At 37.8% G+C, this 18,465-nt stretch overlaps 1 protein-coding gene across 1 annotated transcript; it reads right to left on the bottom strand.

Moving 5' to 3' along the window:
* Positions 1 to 1,389: 1,389 nt before the first annotated feature.
* LOC139124180 (CTD small phosphatase-like protein 2) lies at positions 1,390 to 12,593 on the bottom strand. Its single transcript, XM_070690319.1, is given in 14 exon segments — positions 1,390 to 1,437; positions 1,440 to 1,466; positions 2,651 to 2,746; positions 3,689 to 3,815; positions 4,437 to 4,579; positions 4,969 to 5,055; positions 5,633 to 5,744; positions 6,054 to 6,186; positions 6,189 to 6,302; positions 6,582 to 6,791; positions 7,064 to 7,177; positions 7,692 to 7,893; positions 8,504 to 8,578; positions 12,417 to 12,593. Coding segments are annotated over 14 exon segments (1,626 nt in total). The 5' UTR covers positions 12,555 to 12,593.
* Positions 12,594 to 18,465: the final 5,872 nt, after the last annotated feature.

Genomic DNA, 18,465 nt, shown 5'->3' with positions numbered 1-18,465 from the left:
AGAAATCAGAGGTTAAAATCAAGTAATATATTTTCTTACTTCGTATACCCATGTTATACATGGTAAGAATTCAATTGATTACGATGTGATCTTGAAAATTACACGTGGGTAGACAAACACACAATAGGTCCAAAATCCTTTCCTGAATAATAAATAAATTTTAAGAAATGTCACTCATACATGAAAAAAATTTTCAAAGTCACAATCACTTTTTAAATTGTCTGGGACTTCTTTAGGGAAATTTTTTTTTACATTTGAGATAATTCCAGCAGAGAAATACTGATTTCAGTAGGAGTGTTGATAAAGATAATGGCTTAAAAAGGTCATTCTTGTTGTTTGGTTATATTTTCCAAACTATAACAGGATAATCATTTCATTTGGCCTTCACTAAAACACTCTTGCTGTGTCTACAAGAGAAGTATAGGCAAACTATTTTTGAATAGCTGTGACGGGTATACATGTACTATTTTTGAAAAGGCTTCAAATTGCTTCTTTAAAATTTGCCTTTCCATATGTTGCTAATAATTATCAGTGTTGTTCGTGAAAATGTACACAGTTTATTTTTTTGCCAAAATTAATTCTTGGCATTGACGTGCTTGGAGTAAGGGCTTAGAATATTAATTAATTAATAATTCATATTGTTCACATACACTAAACTTGTGAGCACAATCAAGTGGCTCTATTCAGGATTAAAATCACCTGAAAATATTGGTTTAAAACAGTGCGAAATTAAAACGAAAGAATTTTGTTAAAAGCTTTTGAGAAAGAAAGGTCTTCTGATCAAGTAATTCAAAAGTTAGAAGTGCAAAGATATTTGACCACATTAAGAAGCATTTGATCCCAAAATGTTGTTCAAAATCCACATTAATTTACATAAAGATCTAATTTGTCAGCCTTTCATACGAGCAGACTGAACCATTTCATAAGGGAAGGGGGTGTGGGTACACCACGCAGGGGCTCAAAAAATTTGCAGCAACTGTGTGACACATGAGAAACAGACTTAAAATAATACTACCTGAACCCTTTCCACCCAATAGTTTCATCCAACATTGCTTTTAAACACTGCAGATTATACCATTTTACATTGAAACAGGGGTGATTAGACAACTAATGTTTCTAGCTATTATTTAAAAGAATCAGAAATTAACCATTTTTTACATGTGGCAGGATTAGTTTGTTTTCTTCTTCTCCTGAACACGGATTGTGCGAATGTCAGAAAATTAAAAACCTAAATTTCAGTAAAATTTTGTAACTTTCCTCAACTTGTGATTTCTGCATGATTATATTATCTTCATCCGACCATGTCCAACTCTTTGGTCTTCATCTTACACACTAGTACAGTAAAATATATATCTCCCTGTATTCTTATTTGGTTGTCGTGGTTACCGCTTAATCTGGCGGCAGCAGTTCGTGAATCCGATACCTCTCCTGGAACGCTCACGAATTTGTGGTCTCACGTCCTCTCTCTGGCAAAGACGAAAAAAGAAATGTTTAATGTCATTATTGGGAATGTGTATAAAATGTAACTGGGTAAACTATCTGCTGCAAACATGTCTTTTTAGCTGGCATACCTTTTTGTCACTTAGCTGGAGTCTAGGGTTCGCTAACTTAAAGGTATACTGTCACCTGTTCCAACTTTGCCACAGTTACCATTGAAAGAGAAAATCTAACCAATCACAGATTTTAAGCGGGTGACCGCTTTTTAAAAACAGCGCCCTCGCATGGGCATTTTGAATACCAAGGAATGCCCCTTTGACCACATATGGACATAGTTAGATTACAGATGACTGTATACCTTTAAGATGCAACTAATTCATAAATCTCTGTACATGAACTACGGCCAGAGCATCTTGTTAAGAGTCCACTAATTCAAGTCAAATTCAATTTCACTGACAAAGCATACAACTGACTCAAAGTGTTTTACAGCGGTGTTCAATTTTTGACTACTCTCATACTTTTTAAGTTCGGTTGTACACTTTTGAGAACAAATACTCTTTGTGAATGAAATCCCATCTGCAACCAATTTCACATCTTCACATGAATACTACATTATAACACTCAGCTATGCTAGTTTCTGTTGTGGACAGATACATACGTATGTACATACATACATCCCAACATACGTATGTAGATACATACATACATACATACCAACATACGTATGTACATACATACATACATACACACATACACACACACACACACACACACACACACACACACACATATATATATATATGTATATATATATATATATATATATATATATATATATATATATATATATATATATATATATATATATATATATATATATATATATATATATGTGTGTGTGTGTGTGTGTGTGTGTACAGACATACTATGGTCATACATACATGCAGACAAACAAACAGACGCCTACAAATCCAAATAGCTTCCCCCCATACTATACTCAAGTGCAGCAATCATGAGCAAAAAATTAACCAAATAGTGAAGTTTTGTTTTTTTTTAAATTCAAATCGCGTCAAGATAATGTAAGAAAATCAGGACAGTAAATGTACCATTTAAAACTCATTAACAATAGTTTTTCCACTCTCAACAATCATACAACGCAGATCTTACAAGAAGTATCTTCAAAAGTCCGGCCAGTATCTATCTCTAGACTTACCCGTCGGACAATGTCTTCCAAGAAAGGGACTAATTTCATGAGCTCCGTGTCCCCCTTATCCATGAACCAGCTCTCTATGGGTATTCCATTGGTGAGCTATCGGAAGGAAAATATCCAGAAAATGAAGTTTTGGTTGCAGAACATATTGTGGGAAAAGTCCCTGTTCAATTTTTTAGCTTTTAGAACAATATTATCGTTCTGTTCAGGAGAGATCTCTACGCAAGGTTTTTAGGACTTTTGCGTCAAGTTGAGTATATTCAAAAGCATTTTTGACCTAAACGTACATCATTTACACATTACATGAATTTCTACAACCTTAAAAAGAAGTCTCGCTTGTTTGGATGTGTAGTATTGATTTAGGAAATGCACAATCATTTCCGGAAAAGTATTGGAAGAGTCACAGCACACATCTTGCCATTCCAAAGACTTACACATATCAAAGTAGACGACTTTTGTTTTGCTGCATGAAATTTTACGAAATCATGTAAAATTGTGGCTTTTGAGGAGATCATCTTGTGACAAAGTACAAGGAATTATTAAGAATGAATCATATACTGCATTGAGGAATAAACATAAGTCACTAATTTTTTTCAACCTATTCACCCCTGATTACAAGTGCACAGATCCAAAATCACCATTGATAACAATGGGTTTGGGCTAAACCATGTTGGTGAAAGGGTATAACTGGACTACACATACAACTATCATGAAAAATTTCCCCGTTCCACACAGACAGCAACCAAACAAGTATGTTCAACCATATAAAACTTGCATGATCTCACAAAGAACAGAAATAATCTGCAGGTGAGTTCGATAGGCCCGTCTTAATTCTACCATAACGACATGCAACCAGTATTTCTAAATTATCATTTTTCACCCATTTTAGGGGAACTGGGTTTGTTAGTTTGAGAATTACATTGATATCAGGTAAATGTCCATCATTGCAGTCCAAAATGAACCTGATATTTTACAAAAAATTTGTATAAATTTGAAATTTTTGCCAAGAAATATGGAAATCAAACGACATTTGATATTTACCTGATAGCAGAACGCTTGTGGTGAGTTATCCACTATGATTACTTTGGATAGATCTCTACCAAGGATTGACAAATCTTTGATGTAATTCCCTTGTACATGTACACAGTGCTCACGAAACAGTCGATATCTGCAAAATACAATGATATTGAGGTAATGAATCGAATCTGGAAGTGAAAGCATTTGCTAAAAATAATTAAAGGTTTCGTTCTCACTCTTGTTCTCTTGTATAAATGATACAGCAACGAGGGTTTTTTAATTTTTTCTTTCAGCTCACAAGATCTAACTACAGACCCAAAAACAACATATCGGGAATAATTACATGTTGCAGTAATTCTGATACACGAGTGGCGTGACGACCATCATAATTTCACTGATCAGAACTGTTTGTTATATGTATATGCATGTGATCCTACGGGTAAAAATATGTCTGTCTGTCTGTCTATCTCTCTATCTAAAAACCCCACCCAAAATAAATGTTGAAAAGAGACTGACAAGGCTTGGTTACATCAACACAAAGATGAAAAGCAAAACTTTGGGGGGGGGGGGCCTCATTGAAACAAACAGGTGACATCGGCATACCAGTGTACCACCTACGCTAACTTGACATACTTCTGAACATTTTGAATCAATTGCGGAATTTCTACTATTAAATCAGCATGTTTAATTTCCATGATGTCAGATCACTGGATTTGCTAACTATAACAGACTCTACCATCTGTGAGGCTGTTGAGGGGTGAACATGACTCACTTGACCCATTTTTTCTGTGGGTCCAACAGATTGAAGAGCTTGTCGGCATACACCTTCTTGGAGGCCGTGAACAGGATCACTTCATACAGCTGGGAAACTCTGTCCAAAAACTCTTTGAAGAAAGGCCTGGTCCTGACAAATACCTAAACAATATCAACAATATATGTATTATTAGTTTGACGTGATCCAATAGGGCTGGTTGCAGGTTTGTTAGTAAATATAGTTGCATGGGCGCAAAGGCTCCCCATCTCTCTCTCTCTCTCTCTCTCTCTCTCTCTCTCTCTCTCTCTCTCTCTCTCTCTCTCGTAATCACTTTGTTAATATGACTTCAATGGCAGAAAACATTTGCTTTCATGAATCTGGAAACAACGAATGGTCCTAGAAATCAATGCACAACCAGTCCTCTAAATGAATCACACATACACAAAACGTCCATTATTTCTCTGCTCTTCGCACTACTGTTTGTTGTTTCTCTACTCAGAGCAATGCTGTTTGTTTTTGCTCAAACCCTGTTTGTCATTTCTCTACTCACCTGATAAGTTGTCTCTTTGAACACAACGGGGAATGTTAAATTTGCATCTTCTAACTCATTCAAACTACAGTGTACAAGGGTTTCATCCTAACAAAAATAAAATAGAAAAACATTTAGATACAGTAAATTTTGACTCTAGAAAATCAGTAACAAAGATTATTCATAATACAAACATAGTGCATTATCACTTTTTCTAATTATGTATTGTTCTGCAGATTGGAAACGTACCCTCGAAGTTAACTTTACGAGCTCTGACTATCATGAATTCCTGGAAATGCACCCCCTAGGTTGAAATGATGAAACTCGCGATCATGGATTCTTGAAAACGCGCCCTCTGAGTTGACATAAGACTCTGACCATTAATTCTACATTTCATGCAAAGTATTTGCAAACGTCAAGTAGTTGGCGTAAATGAAATGTCAACATTCCCCCCCCCCCTCTATCTTGTTAATGTACAGCAGCTCAGCTTATATCTGATTGGTAGACCATCATTATTTACAGCAACTTAGGGAGTCAGAAAGAAGGCCTGCAAGGTTGGTGATTTTCTATATGTAAATAATTCAAAAATAACATTCTTTCAGCCAACTGATTGGCTGAGTACTGGAAATAATTGCAACCACGAGTCTCCTTAAGCTTCAAGGAAAAAACATGCAGGCATACTTACTAAATCTAAAACTAAAGAATATTCTGGTGAACTTCTGGTTTTCAATGGCAAGACTGGGGCCCTATCCTGTTCTGATTCTGGCAACGGTGGAGGATGTGTGATGAAATAATACCTAAGAGGAAAAGAGAGAAATTTTTATAAAAGGGACAGTTAATTTCTTTCACAGTTCTTGACAAAACATGGTACCATGGTGCAGTCGTTCACAATTTACTATTTACAGTCATTCTCAAAAACATTTTGATGAGTTGGTCCACCATGTAATGCCTTGTAACACTTGCTGGTTATGACCTTTGCACCATGACCTATGACCTATGCACCACTGCATGTACATAATGTCATCAGAAGTTTTCACAGAGGAACATTCTTGATCAATACAAAAAAGTCCATTTATTTTTCAAATTGAAAAAACGTTGTGACTTACAGATCAAAGTTGTCCCATTCTTCTTCCACATTGCACTGGGTAACCTCCTCCCCTCCCTCTGGGGCCGGAACCACCGCCTGATCCGTTTCAAGTGTGCTTGGTTCAATTCCACGTTGTCAACGGCTTGTAGAGCCACATTGCTGTTGCAGTTGTAGTTGACCGACACTCCTGTGTCCTCTACAGAATACTGACTAGTGAGGGCGCTGTGCTCATTCTCACCATCCGAGTTCTCTGTATGGCCATTTGTGACTGAAAAATACAATTTTCATTCCAACATTTTTTTTTCATCTTTTGAGAAAATAGCTATTCCAATTACCATTGAAAAGCTTTACAACTTTTATAAATTCATGTCGAGGTTGAGGAACACCTTTTACTTGAACATTTTTTAATAGTTTTTTGATAAAAAAATGGCTTTTCTTAGGTATCCTGAAAATGATTTTAGTAAACCTCAATCTAACAGATTTCCATTCTCCTCAAAAAAATTGTTAGAATTTACAACGATAACATGTATGTATGAATAAACAGTACCTAGTGTTGGTGGATACATAGTACTGCCTGTTGCTAGTGCAGCATTTGTTGCTATGGTTGCATCTCCTGATCCCAGGTTGCCATTGGCAACAGCTGACGTTGGTTCCATGGCATCTTCTGACTGGAACACATCATCTGTGTCTACGGCAACGTTATCCAGGTCAAGCCGTAGGGCCACATTGTCAAGGTTTTCTTTGTTTTCTGAAATTACTGAATATGTTAATATCATTGGTGAGGTAGCCAATCAGATGCTGCCATATCACACATGTGACACAATAAAACCAATAGAATTTCATACATTCATTCTCGATCACATGTGACCAGAAACAGCTATCCTGAGCTGATATTGTTTGCATACAACAACTTGACCATCATTTATTAATTTTGCATATGAACATAATGTGATAAGAATAAGCCAATTACAAATTCATGCAAATTACGGAGTATGAACAGCAACAAAAGATATATTGACTGCAAATTACCGTTATGGCCAAAGAACTGAAATACAGGAGAGAAGATTGTTCCGAGAAGTGTCGTGCGGGGCGGACTAGTGCAGGTTGACTCTTCACCTCCGATAACTCCACTTTTGGCGGGCGCTAAACATGGAAAATAAACAAAAATACAAATTAAGTAATGTTTGACCAATAGCATGACAATTAGCCCAAACATAACTGCATATGTAAATATACTCATCATATTGACAAACCAAAGTACAGTCATCCTGAGTGACTTTCACGTACTTATAAAAAAATTTCTGATCAGTAGTTTCTGAGAAGGGGAAAAAAGTTTACAGAGGACTACGGACGACGGGCACCTCAATCAACTGCTCACTGCAACCGCTCCACATCTCTGATAGTGGAACTAAATAAGAAGGATTAAAAAACACAAAATGACATATTTTGTTCAAATCTTGTTAGGTCCCAGGGGCGTTTATCTTGTAAACTATAGTCTGGTGCATACAGTATTGACCAATGAAAATGAAAGATAGGTTTACCTAAGTCAGTTGGAAATTATAATTATTGTTACTGCTATTGACCAATAGAAATGAAGAAACTTACAATGCTCCCTAGGTATATAGTAAATTAACATGAATACAATCTATGTTTTTACCTGGAGTACCAGTTTCAGCTGTTGTCTCTGCCTTGCCATTTTCCTGTGGTTTTGATTGAGTTACAACAGCTTTGCCATTGGGGACTTTGCTTTTCTTGATGGTGTTGTTATTCAGAACAGGCGTTGACGAGATCAACGTATCATCCTCTGAGTTGTTACAGTCATCCCGTCGCCGCCTCTTCCTTGCCGGCGTCTGTGCGTCCTGCAGTTGTCGAACAAACAAATACTTATGTCAATTCAATTTGAGCTGTACAGTCCACCAATGAGATTCTGACATACTTTCTGATACAAAGTTACACAATTAATAAAAGTTACTAAAATTTCTTTGCAGTGTGACAAGATTCTATCAAATCTACTGATACAATAAGGATAGCGGTGAACCCTTAAATTTGTAAAGTTTCAAAGCAGTGAAATTCAGACTGAAAGATTCCTCCATGTAAGGGTCTCCACCAACTCTAAACCTAACTGGGGCTGATGGTGCAGTGCAAGTTACTGCAGTGAACTCACAGAAATGAAGTACTACCCACAACTGACACAGCAGGCTTCAAAAAAACATGCAAAATGAAGTTCAGGGTCAAGCTAAATACTTATCAAGTTCTGTCAGATAATACCCATTGAGTGTTATCATCCACTCTGAGAGCTAAGTGGGGCAGTCTTCTTACCCAGCAAGCTGTCAGCAAAGTAAGCTATACCTGATTTGTTTGGCCAACAGATATTCAACACTGCACCTTCCGTCCACAGTGAAATTAGAAATCCACTCAATATCTGCACTAAAGAGAAGAAGGAAATCCATAGTTGGAAAGAGTACTCACTGTTTTTGGAGTTGACCAGATGAACTTCTTGATTGATGTAAACAGACCTGGTTTAGAATCATCTTCTCCATTTTCCTGGAAAAGTAAAACAGAATACTTGTTTCAGTGACAATGTCTTCCTGTAAAGAGAGACTCCTCCACACATCATGCCGTACTGGTAGATGAGTGGAACACTTTATAACTACATCAAGTATTAAATCCATCCATCCGTCCATCCATCCATCCATCCATCCATCCATCCATCCATCCCATATGCCTACATACATAAGTACATATGTAAGTCTTTACATTATAATTAATTTCTTTGTTTGTTTGTCTTTTTGTTTATTGGACTACATACATGTACATGCTTTCTGCTTAAATGAGTCTGGGTATGGCTTTGTCCTGATCATCAATTTCTAACTTGAGAAATTTCCAACTATTGATTGTTTTCTTTGACTGGAGGAAACTACGCATCGCAAGAAATTTCTGATTGAGATATTTTAGAAAAAAATTTAAGAAATGTCGAAAGTTAGAGGGCGCACTTTAACCACCTGTGCAAAACAGCAGGGTATGACCAAAGGCTTGTTATGGGACAATTAAAGGTCTGGTGAAATGGTCCCGTTCGTGTGACTGAATATCTTCCAGGGGTTCAATACTATTACACTCGCAACAGAATCGCAACCTAAAAGTACCAAGTGTTAATTTTTTTTTATATTTCTATGCGCGGCTTTCATGGGGTCATTTTGCGACACTCAGGTCACGCCCATAGCGGGGATAATGGTTGGCCGTCTGTGACGTCACGGGTGTGTTCATTTACATCGAATAGCGGTCCAACGCCGCCTTATCTCTGCCAGGTATCCGCTAACAAAACACTGTTCACGCTGCCCATTTGCCGCATTCGCCAATGCGAATCGAAATCCGAAGTGGCGAAAAAAAAATCGATCCTAATTTGCCACAGCGGCGAAACTGATTTTTGTTTAAAAAATTTTGGTAAAATAAAGAAAAAACGTGGGTTTTTTAGTCTTTTGTTTAATCTGTGCTTCTCTCTCGGCGATTTGCAAAAACTGTGTCTACTTCCGTCGTTCTTTCCGTCGTACGTATTTGCAATAGCCAAGTCTCGCGAGAGATTTGACGTCATTTAGTCTAGTGTACAGCATGCATAAATGGCTCTCGCGAGAATTGAAACTTAGACACACGCAATTGAGCCCTCGCGATAAATTTGACGTCATTTTGTCTAGTGTACAGCGGGCAAAGGAACGCTCGCTCGCGAGAATTGAAACTTTTGCTATACATAGCAGACATACGCATTTTAATCGAGGCAACAAGATTCGGTGTTGCAGTTGATTTACATTGCGGTCTAGATGTTCTGTGTTGTGCATTTTAATCACGGTCTTCAACATTCCATGTTGCGGTCGATTTGCATCGCGGTCCTCGTGGTCCGGTATTCCCCGTTGTTCTTCAATTTAATTGCCGTCCCAATGACGCGTTCCGTGTTGCTGTCGATTTGTATCATGGAGGACTCTACCTCCATGATTTGTATCGCGATCTCTACGTTCCGTGTTGTTGTTCGTTTAATGGTAGTCTCAACTTCAGTGTTGCTGTTCATGCAGCTGATTTGCATTGTTGCCCCAACCTTCCGTGTTGTGGTTGTAGTGCATTTAATCACGGTCCCATTTACGTTTTAAGTTACTGTCGATTTGCATTGCGGTCCCGACGTTCCGTGTTGTAGACAAGTGCATTTTAATGGCAGTCACAACGTTCAGTGTTGGTGTTCATGCTGTTGATTTGCATTGCGGTCCCAACCTTCTGTGAAGCGAGTAGCGAGGCAGGCTCAGCCTAGGGACCATGGCCGATCGTACGAACCAGCAGAGACAAGCACATTATGGTTCAAACACTCAACACTTGACGGGAACTTGAAAAAGTTTACAGTTGAGCCGTTCATATTCTTCCCGCTGTCACAGCCACCAAAAGAACAACTTTCTCCCATAGTGAAGGAGGACACTGTCCTGATCATGTAAGCGGAAACCCTAGAAGTTACCACCCCGTAGGGAGCTTACGGAGGTGTGAAATACTTTACTTCCCCTTATGAGATACGGCGTCGTGCAAACTTCGGAAAGCCGAAAAAAGTCGACTGGAGAGGCTCGGGGGACACGCCCACATTGCATTTTTCTTTTGCCATATTTCATAATCACGCGCGCCAAACGAAAAAAAGAAATGAATGTAACTGTTTTATAGACCATCAACTGTATTTCTGTGATTTTGCAACATGGGCATTTCACCAGACCTTTAACACTTCATTCAGATGTGATAAATGATTACTATATCAGTCATAAAATGATAAATATTTCCAAAAAGTGCCCCATGACAATCAATCTTGCTTTTTCAGAAATATACTTGAGTAAAGTTCTGTCAAACACTGAACAATATATATGTATCATGAATTCTTTTAGTTTGTTTGGGAGGCAATTTTTGATGCTTGGAACAGCATATAAGTACATACTGAATGCTAAAACATGATAGCATTTGTTAACTTGATAACCCCTTTAACCACAATGGTTTGGTCCAAACCAATCATTTTCAATGGTGATTGTGGACCTAGATGGATAGTTTAAGGTCTACCACAATAACTTCAAATGACAGGTGACCAAATATGACTGCTCATGCAAATTGCTACAGTATTATGTAAATGTTATGTAAATATATTCAAATTTATGCATATTAGGTACCCCCTAAATTCTACATCCCTATTTAGGAAACTGGTAATACCTTTAACTTCATAAGAAATTTATTTTTGTTTTTTTGATCAGTTAAGAATTGACTATAATTCTGTTCCGCTTTTCTGTATTTTTTTTCATGCTGTCCTCGAACTTGACCACATGTTCTCTGTCCTTAACCCTTATCCTGCCAAGTTTACATGTCAACATCAGTCAAGTTGGTTAAAACCTGAGAGGCATAAACAAGTCCCATATGATGAATTTAAATAGAGACTTGAACATTTGAAGGCCCGTAAAATAAATGGTAAACATGTATTTTACTGGCTTCAAACAGCTGTAACATACCATGGCTGAAATATTGGATAGGTTTTGGATCAAAATTAAAATGACTCGGCAAACAGGAAAGTCATAGGACTTGCAGGATATGGGTCAGTATGACACACATACTTTTCCAATGAAAGAACAAAGTGTTATTACGGCAGAATGACTGCATGTTTTCTCTAGGGCATGCAACTGTGTGCTTTCCCCATCTAATCAAAATTCCCCTTCAAATAATCACAAATGTGCAACATGTTGCCCTTCTACCGTGAGGTTTGAGATTATGATTTACACAGAGTATTTATAGTAGTATTCCAATTCACGATTACCATCTATGATGTAACATCATACAGTTGATGTAAGTAATCCACTATATGTAGCTACAGTAAAGTCATACAAGCTTCCAATCTGTCTTTTATTTGATATTTGATCAATGAGATGACCTTAATTTGCCAATACCTTGAAAAAATCTTAATTTGTAGAACTTATATTTGCATAATATATTATAGTCCCCATGTATCCGAACCAAGCCCCTAAAATTTGGGAGGGGAGGGGGGAGACAGACATTGACCCTTGTGAGCGAAACCTGAAGAAAACACTGAAATAGTTAACTTTTTAATTATTTTTTTGTAAAACAAATATATTTCCTTAGTCTACTCTCTATGCAAATATGCAGTATTAGCCTTCTAACACTGTGCATGATATGCAATGTCATTGACGGGAAATCTATTCTTATCTAGACTAAAATTCAATTGTCAGTGATAAATAAAGCAATAAAACACATCAGCGACAGTATACCACAAAATTTTGACCAGTTCATGACATATGTGCATCAGCAATGGAGGTGAAAAGGTTACAAAGTTACTGAAGCTGTAAAAATCACAAAGCCAAACCATTACCTCTGACTGTCCTGAAAGACGCCGTTTCCGACCACTCCTATTGGCTGCCACGCTGGGGGACTGGAGCTCCTTAGCCGTTGGCGTTTTGCTGCCTTTCTGCGACACTTGCGCTCCCACTGTTCGTCGTCGTAGCTTCATTTTATCATCGTTTCCATTTCTGCAAAGGAAGAGGACTTCTTGATAAATGTGAAACTTCACAAAGTTCAAGGACAAATGTCGCTTTCTTAACAGACGCTCTCCAGTAAATCTAATTCAGAGAGCCTCTTCTCTTCTTGGGGTTCTCCAAAGCTTCACAAACAGATGTGAGTAATTTAGGCAGCAACGTATAATTTTTATATACTTTGATAGTGAAAACGTATTCTTTTTTTTTTACAGTATCGTGATTATTAACACATTATTTTCCACAGCTTGAGAAAACAGGGGCAACCATTTACAGTGGTGCACAAACAAATCGTTCGAACTTGAAATCCCAATCTGTCCACGACTATGGAGTAACAGTACTACAATAATATTCTGCAATGCATTTCCTCATAAATAAGATGACGCAAATATCCGATCTATGTATCACATGGTTTATTCGAATGTTAGCATGCCTTCCAGATTGAGAATAATGAATTCTCAGAGCACAATTTAAAGCCCCAGTATTTGTAACTTTTAACAATTTTTTTCATATTTTTAATTAAAATGACATCCTCAGTATGTGAAAGTAGACCATAATTAATACTGAATCGCATGGTTTGCATGCCCAGCCCGCTTCACAATTAACAGTAAAAGGAGTAAAAAATGACTTCTTGTCCGGACCAGAAGTCAGCTTTGTTGACACACGAAACGAAAGTAATCACACCACCGCGCATGCTCAACCACATCTACGCAAGTTTTACTGTGGCGTCCGTAGAAACCATACGCTCTTCGAAAAGGTCTGGTCCATCGAAACTGGAGACTCAGCTAAAAACGCACGAAAGTTGGGTGAAATACCGGAAAAATATAAATATGTAATTGTTTACAGATTGTTCCGACTATAATGAGCCGTGCAAACAAACGTCTTGAACAGCTAAACTAACGACGGAGGCAGTCGATTGTAAGCTTCATGAAAGGCACTGCACGTTGTGACCGATGGTTTGCTGAATGAATTGAGAGAGAAAAACATATATGAATAAAAATTCAACACTTCACCATTGTAATCATTGAACTAGTCGTTTCTTCCATTATGGAGTATAATGAAAATTTCGTTGAAAATAAATGACGGGACTGATTCTGCCCGTCTACTCAAACGAAGTTTTGTGTACGGCCAGGCTACGCTGCAGGCAACACAGCCTATCAACTTCGCATATCGTTGCCGTACGGCGTAATTGAAAACGCTCAGAAGGAAAAATCATATCTTGAATGCAGTACAAAAGTCTTACTTATTAAATTTAAAAGTATTTCAAAATAATATCGAACGTAACGGGTATCTAATCCTCACAAGGACTACAGTAGTACAATTATCGGCTAGCTGCGATGCGATGGAGCTCCAGGCATTGCATTGTAAGCTCAGAAGTTCGAACACAAGAGAGATCCCGGCCTCACTGCAAAGTCGTCCCCTGCGCACCCGGCCCGACAGCAAACTAACCTCCTGGTTTGATTCTGTTGTTTATATATTTTTGCATAAAATTCATGATACATATATCTGACTTTCACAACTGTACAATTTGCTCAGGACTGTGAGTTTGGCCGTAGTCTACAGACGAGCGGAGGGAGCTAAGGCAAGTCCCAAATTTGCATGGACAATGCCCGGGACAATTATAGACGCAGCTCGATGAGAAAGTCATTCACATAAACCTAATACAAAACTTTTAAACATCACTGGTTCTGAAAATTTATGATCAACGGTTCTGACCTACGGATTTTACACTGCGACGTTGTTTTTGTGTGTTTTGGCCGGCTACTAGTCCTGTAAGGCTATACTACATGGAGGTAGCAGACTGTACAAGTGCAGCGGGGCCGGGCCGAGATTGGTGTGGGGCCTGCAGCAAGGTAAAATTGACAACGTCCATTGCAGAATGCCCGCGTGTTATCCTTTCGCGTTTGGGTGGAAATTTACCGCCGTATTCAGAATGCCTTTTTACCAGTATAAAAGCTCAGTAACTGATGCATCAAGAGCCAAAAGTCTGTAAATTTCTTAGCAGGAGCTCCATTGTTTTTTTCTAAATTTTCGCTGAGATACAGCAGTGCGTATACTGGTCCCGATCGTTCTGACTCAGGCGTTCACAGCTATTTAGGGAGCCGTCATTATTTACGATCTGGGGGTCGGAGGAATTACATTACAAACTCCGAAATTTTGAGTCACACCCCAGCCAACCCTGACTTCTTTGAGTAACCCCCTCTCTAACAGAAAGTTTGGCTTACCTGAGCCCATGTAACTATATGTAGATATAAAAGCTCACCTAATAAGCAGTCTCCGACCATGCAGTATTGTTAAATTTGGATGGGTAGCATGTCATTATGGTATGGTTAAATGTCCAAATGGTTGTTGAACTCAAGTCAAATAAAATATACATTTCTATGATAATATAAAGGATGAATTCACAACAGTTCAGTTTTGTCCTAGATCCTGTGCACTTGTAGTGATATCTGTTGAGAACATTTCTCCATGACCCAGCCTCTCCTTTCAACCCTGGTAACGACTGCAGAAAACTACTGTGTGACATCATCATCACCACTGTTGATCTTCATCTTTACTGTCGCTGGTGCCATTGCGTACATGAACAACGATATCATTCTCATCGTCACTATCTTCTCTTTCATAATAAGTATTACTAGTAGTAGCACCTACTTGTAGTTTTTGCCTTGCTTCATTTAGTTGATATTTATTTGTACTGTTAGAGTATTTATTTTCTTTTTATTTAATATGTATCAGAGTAAAATATATATAATCAACTAATCATTATGTCATTGAGGACAGAGTAAGACAAAGAAAAAACATTTTGAGCATCCCCTTATAACTTTCAATTTTTGAATGACCCCCAGGTCGTAAATACTGACGGTTCCCTTACTTGCTGCCAAAGGCCATCGCGTTCACTGCATTCGACAGCCTACCTTACATTGCCAAACTATGATGCTTCGATTTCGCAATCACCTTGCCGCTAAAGCGACAATCAGCTGAAATTTATTACTTCAAGTTACTCAATTTTGATAGCTATTTGCCTACAGAAGTGAGCCAAGTGTATATAGTGTCGTCTTGATTTTACATCGGTACCCGGAGTTCTGAGTGACCAACTGCAGGGTGCGCATCGGTGCACTGCCGACTGCAGTTTGAATAATCCCGTATGTAACACACTGTACCAGAATAGAATGTTGGCCTCCTCTGCCAAAGTTCTGTATCCTCTGAAACACAGTAGCAGTACGTATTTGAACGGAGAAGAACAAAATAAAACCATTCGCAGGTCATTCAGCCGGCGACCATGGCAGTACAGTGTGGCTGTGGCGTGGCATGGCAAGGCCCCAGGAATGTTGCAGGCTCGATGATGTCATCAGTATCGGCGTTCTCGATCACGTGCACAGCCTACAAGTTGTCAACAAACCAGCGCGGCAATCCAACTCGATCGGGCAATATTTAGCGTTTGTATGTCACTACAGGAGCACAAATTTGGCTTATTTCTTTACTGAACAGCATTTCACGATGGCAGTAAGAGAATAATATGTAATTTCGAACATAAAAAAAGGTTTAAAAGTTACAAATACTGGGGCTTTAACTGACATAAATCAAAGAAAGATACAGAAATAAGACTCTCAGATGAAAAACTTTTCAGAAATACATGTACTGAGAGGTTGACGACAATGCATAAGTTTTGTATAATCCTTTGTTGTTGAAATGGTTATTGACATGTCTTCGCTAGGTGACTGGGTGCTGTACGTTGAGAGTTCGAATCCGATCAAAAATTTACAGAATATGAATACATTGCTCCAAAACCAGATGGGTGGCCATACCCCCAATCCAGTATTGGCAAGCCCTGCTTCTATTTATAGAAGTAGGATCAGTTTTCACCACAGTTGCCGAAGTCGGTCAAATCATTTTCAGTTTCTTTTCCTTTCAACTCTTTTTTTTTTATTTGCAGGGCGAAAAACTATTCACAGTAGATGCTGCAGCATAATAGCATACAGTGGTCATATGCACTGATTTAAGTGCAGCTGATGATAGTGTGAATATAATTACATTGTAATTTGAATGTATCTTTACAATAAAAGACAATGCTTTGAGTTGTAAAATGAAGTCTTAATGAGGTAAAATGTAACAACAGTCAAAATACATCTTTGCTACAATCTGTGGTCTGATTCAATTGTTGCAATGTATTTTACAAGTTGGTCAAATCAACAATTGGTGAACTTCAATCAACTGTCAAATATTTTGATCAGGCATATTCAACTTGACAGGGGTCTAGCCAGGGATACAATAAAACTTTTGGTTGGTTTGTATCCATATTTGATTTGACATCAGGGACTAGCAAAGTGCACACACAATTATTATGACCTTTGACCCTGTTATTTGAATAGAAGAGTGTGACAGTGGTGAGGCCTTGTCCCTGTGTTCACGGTTACAGGTTTGTTACTGAATATAGCTGCACACACGTGACAACGGACACTCTCCATGAAATGCAGACAAATTTGTCAGTGTTGTATGTGTGGTTGTTGTTGCAGCTTGTACTCTGAGCTATTAGTGTGCCTATTCTTGTGTTCATAGCAAACACTAGCAGGCACCTTTTACGCCGTATTTTTGTCACTCTTGGATGTCATCTGAACATGTGGACAAATATTTATTTTTGCATAAAAATGACGTTATTTGCAAACAGCTATATTAACGTATTTCTCTGTTTTATAGTTTGTGATTAGAGTTGTAAAGGTTTCAGTGTTTAATGTTGTTTAAAACCATGTATTTTGCTTTTCCTTACAATGAAGAAGAAGATTAAGATTTATGACGCTATATTGAGCCTATTATACTGCGTGGTTTTTCAATTTGCAGTGTGACCAAAATGACACTAGAACGTAAGACAGCACACAATATGCAAAAGAAATCATTACATCATCACATTTTCCTTCACAAATGCAATTTGATTGTCAAATATGTGTTTGTACGTAAAACACAGTCATCAGGATAAAGTATAATTTACTCTTGTCTGGGAGTTTTATTGATGTGTTCAATACTGTATACAATCTGAAATTAATGTTCACTGATGGAGTTTTTACATAAAAAAGAACAAATTTTGCTCTTTGAACTTGCAGCAACAATAGAAGACAGTGTCAACTGAATGTTTTACTTATTAGCCTTGCAAACACTATGTATGAAGGTATTATGTGCTATTCTATTGTAATCGAATTCAAGTTTGGACTAAAATTCATCTATCAACAATAACACTGGATGCCACACAAACACAGTTTGCACTTTACAATTTAACACTGCATAGGGGGGAGACAGAGAGAGAGAGAGAGAGAGAGAGAGAGGGAGAGAAGCAGAGAGACGGACAGAGAGAGAGAGAGGGGGAGAAAGATTTATCAATTTCAACATGATTTTTGAGAGGCGAATAATGAACTCATATGTACTTTATGAATAAAACGAAAATTAGAGAAAATATATCACAAGTTATAGCTGATGAAAGATTCTCTTAAGTCCATACTTCTTTTTTCAATGGGGGTCAACATATCAGGTTAATTTCAAGGAAATTTGAGAAAGGTGTAAAAAAAGCACTGTCATGTGTTACTGGTTCGGATTTGTCAAAAAAAAAATAGGAAAAACATATCGCAGTTTGTTATTTGAATTCTTTTTAATTAAAATGCCATTCACCAGTATGCAAGGCTCATTATTTCATTGAAAGTCAACTGGGAGAGACCAAATTTGGAAGAAGGGGTGACAGGTTTACAGATGCAGGTTTCATCTACGTTTTAAAATTAGTTGCAATTTACAACGCTCAGTTACTGAACCACTCTTATTAATCCTCTTTCTAACAGGATTCACAGATAAACCATAGAAATAAATACAACTTTGGAGAAACAGGATTAACCCTTTCACCACCATGGT

Source organism: Ptychodera flava, assembly GCF_041260155.1.
Source record: "Ptychodera flava strain L36383 chromosome 23 unlocalized genomic scaffold, AS_Pfla_20210202 Scaffold_23__1_contigs__length_28996876_pilon, whole genome shotgun sequence".
Lineage (NCBI taxonomy): Eukaryota > Metazoa > Hemichordata > Enteropneusta > Ptychoderidae > Ptychodera > Ptychodera flava.
Note: the sequence above shows the minus strand (reverse complement) of the source record. Positions and strands in the feature narration are given on the sequence as shown.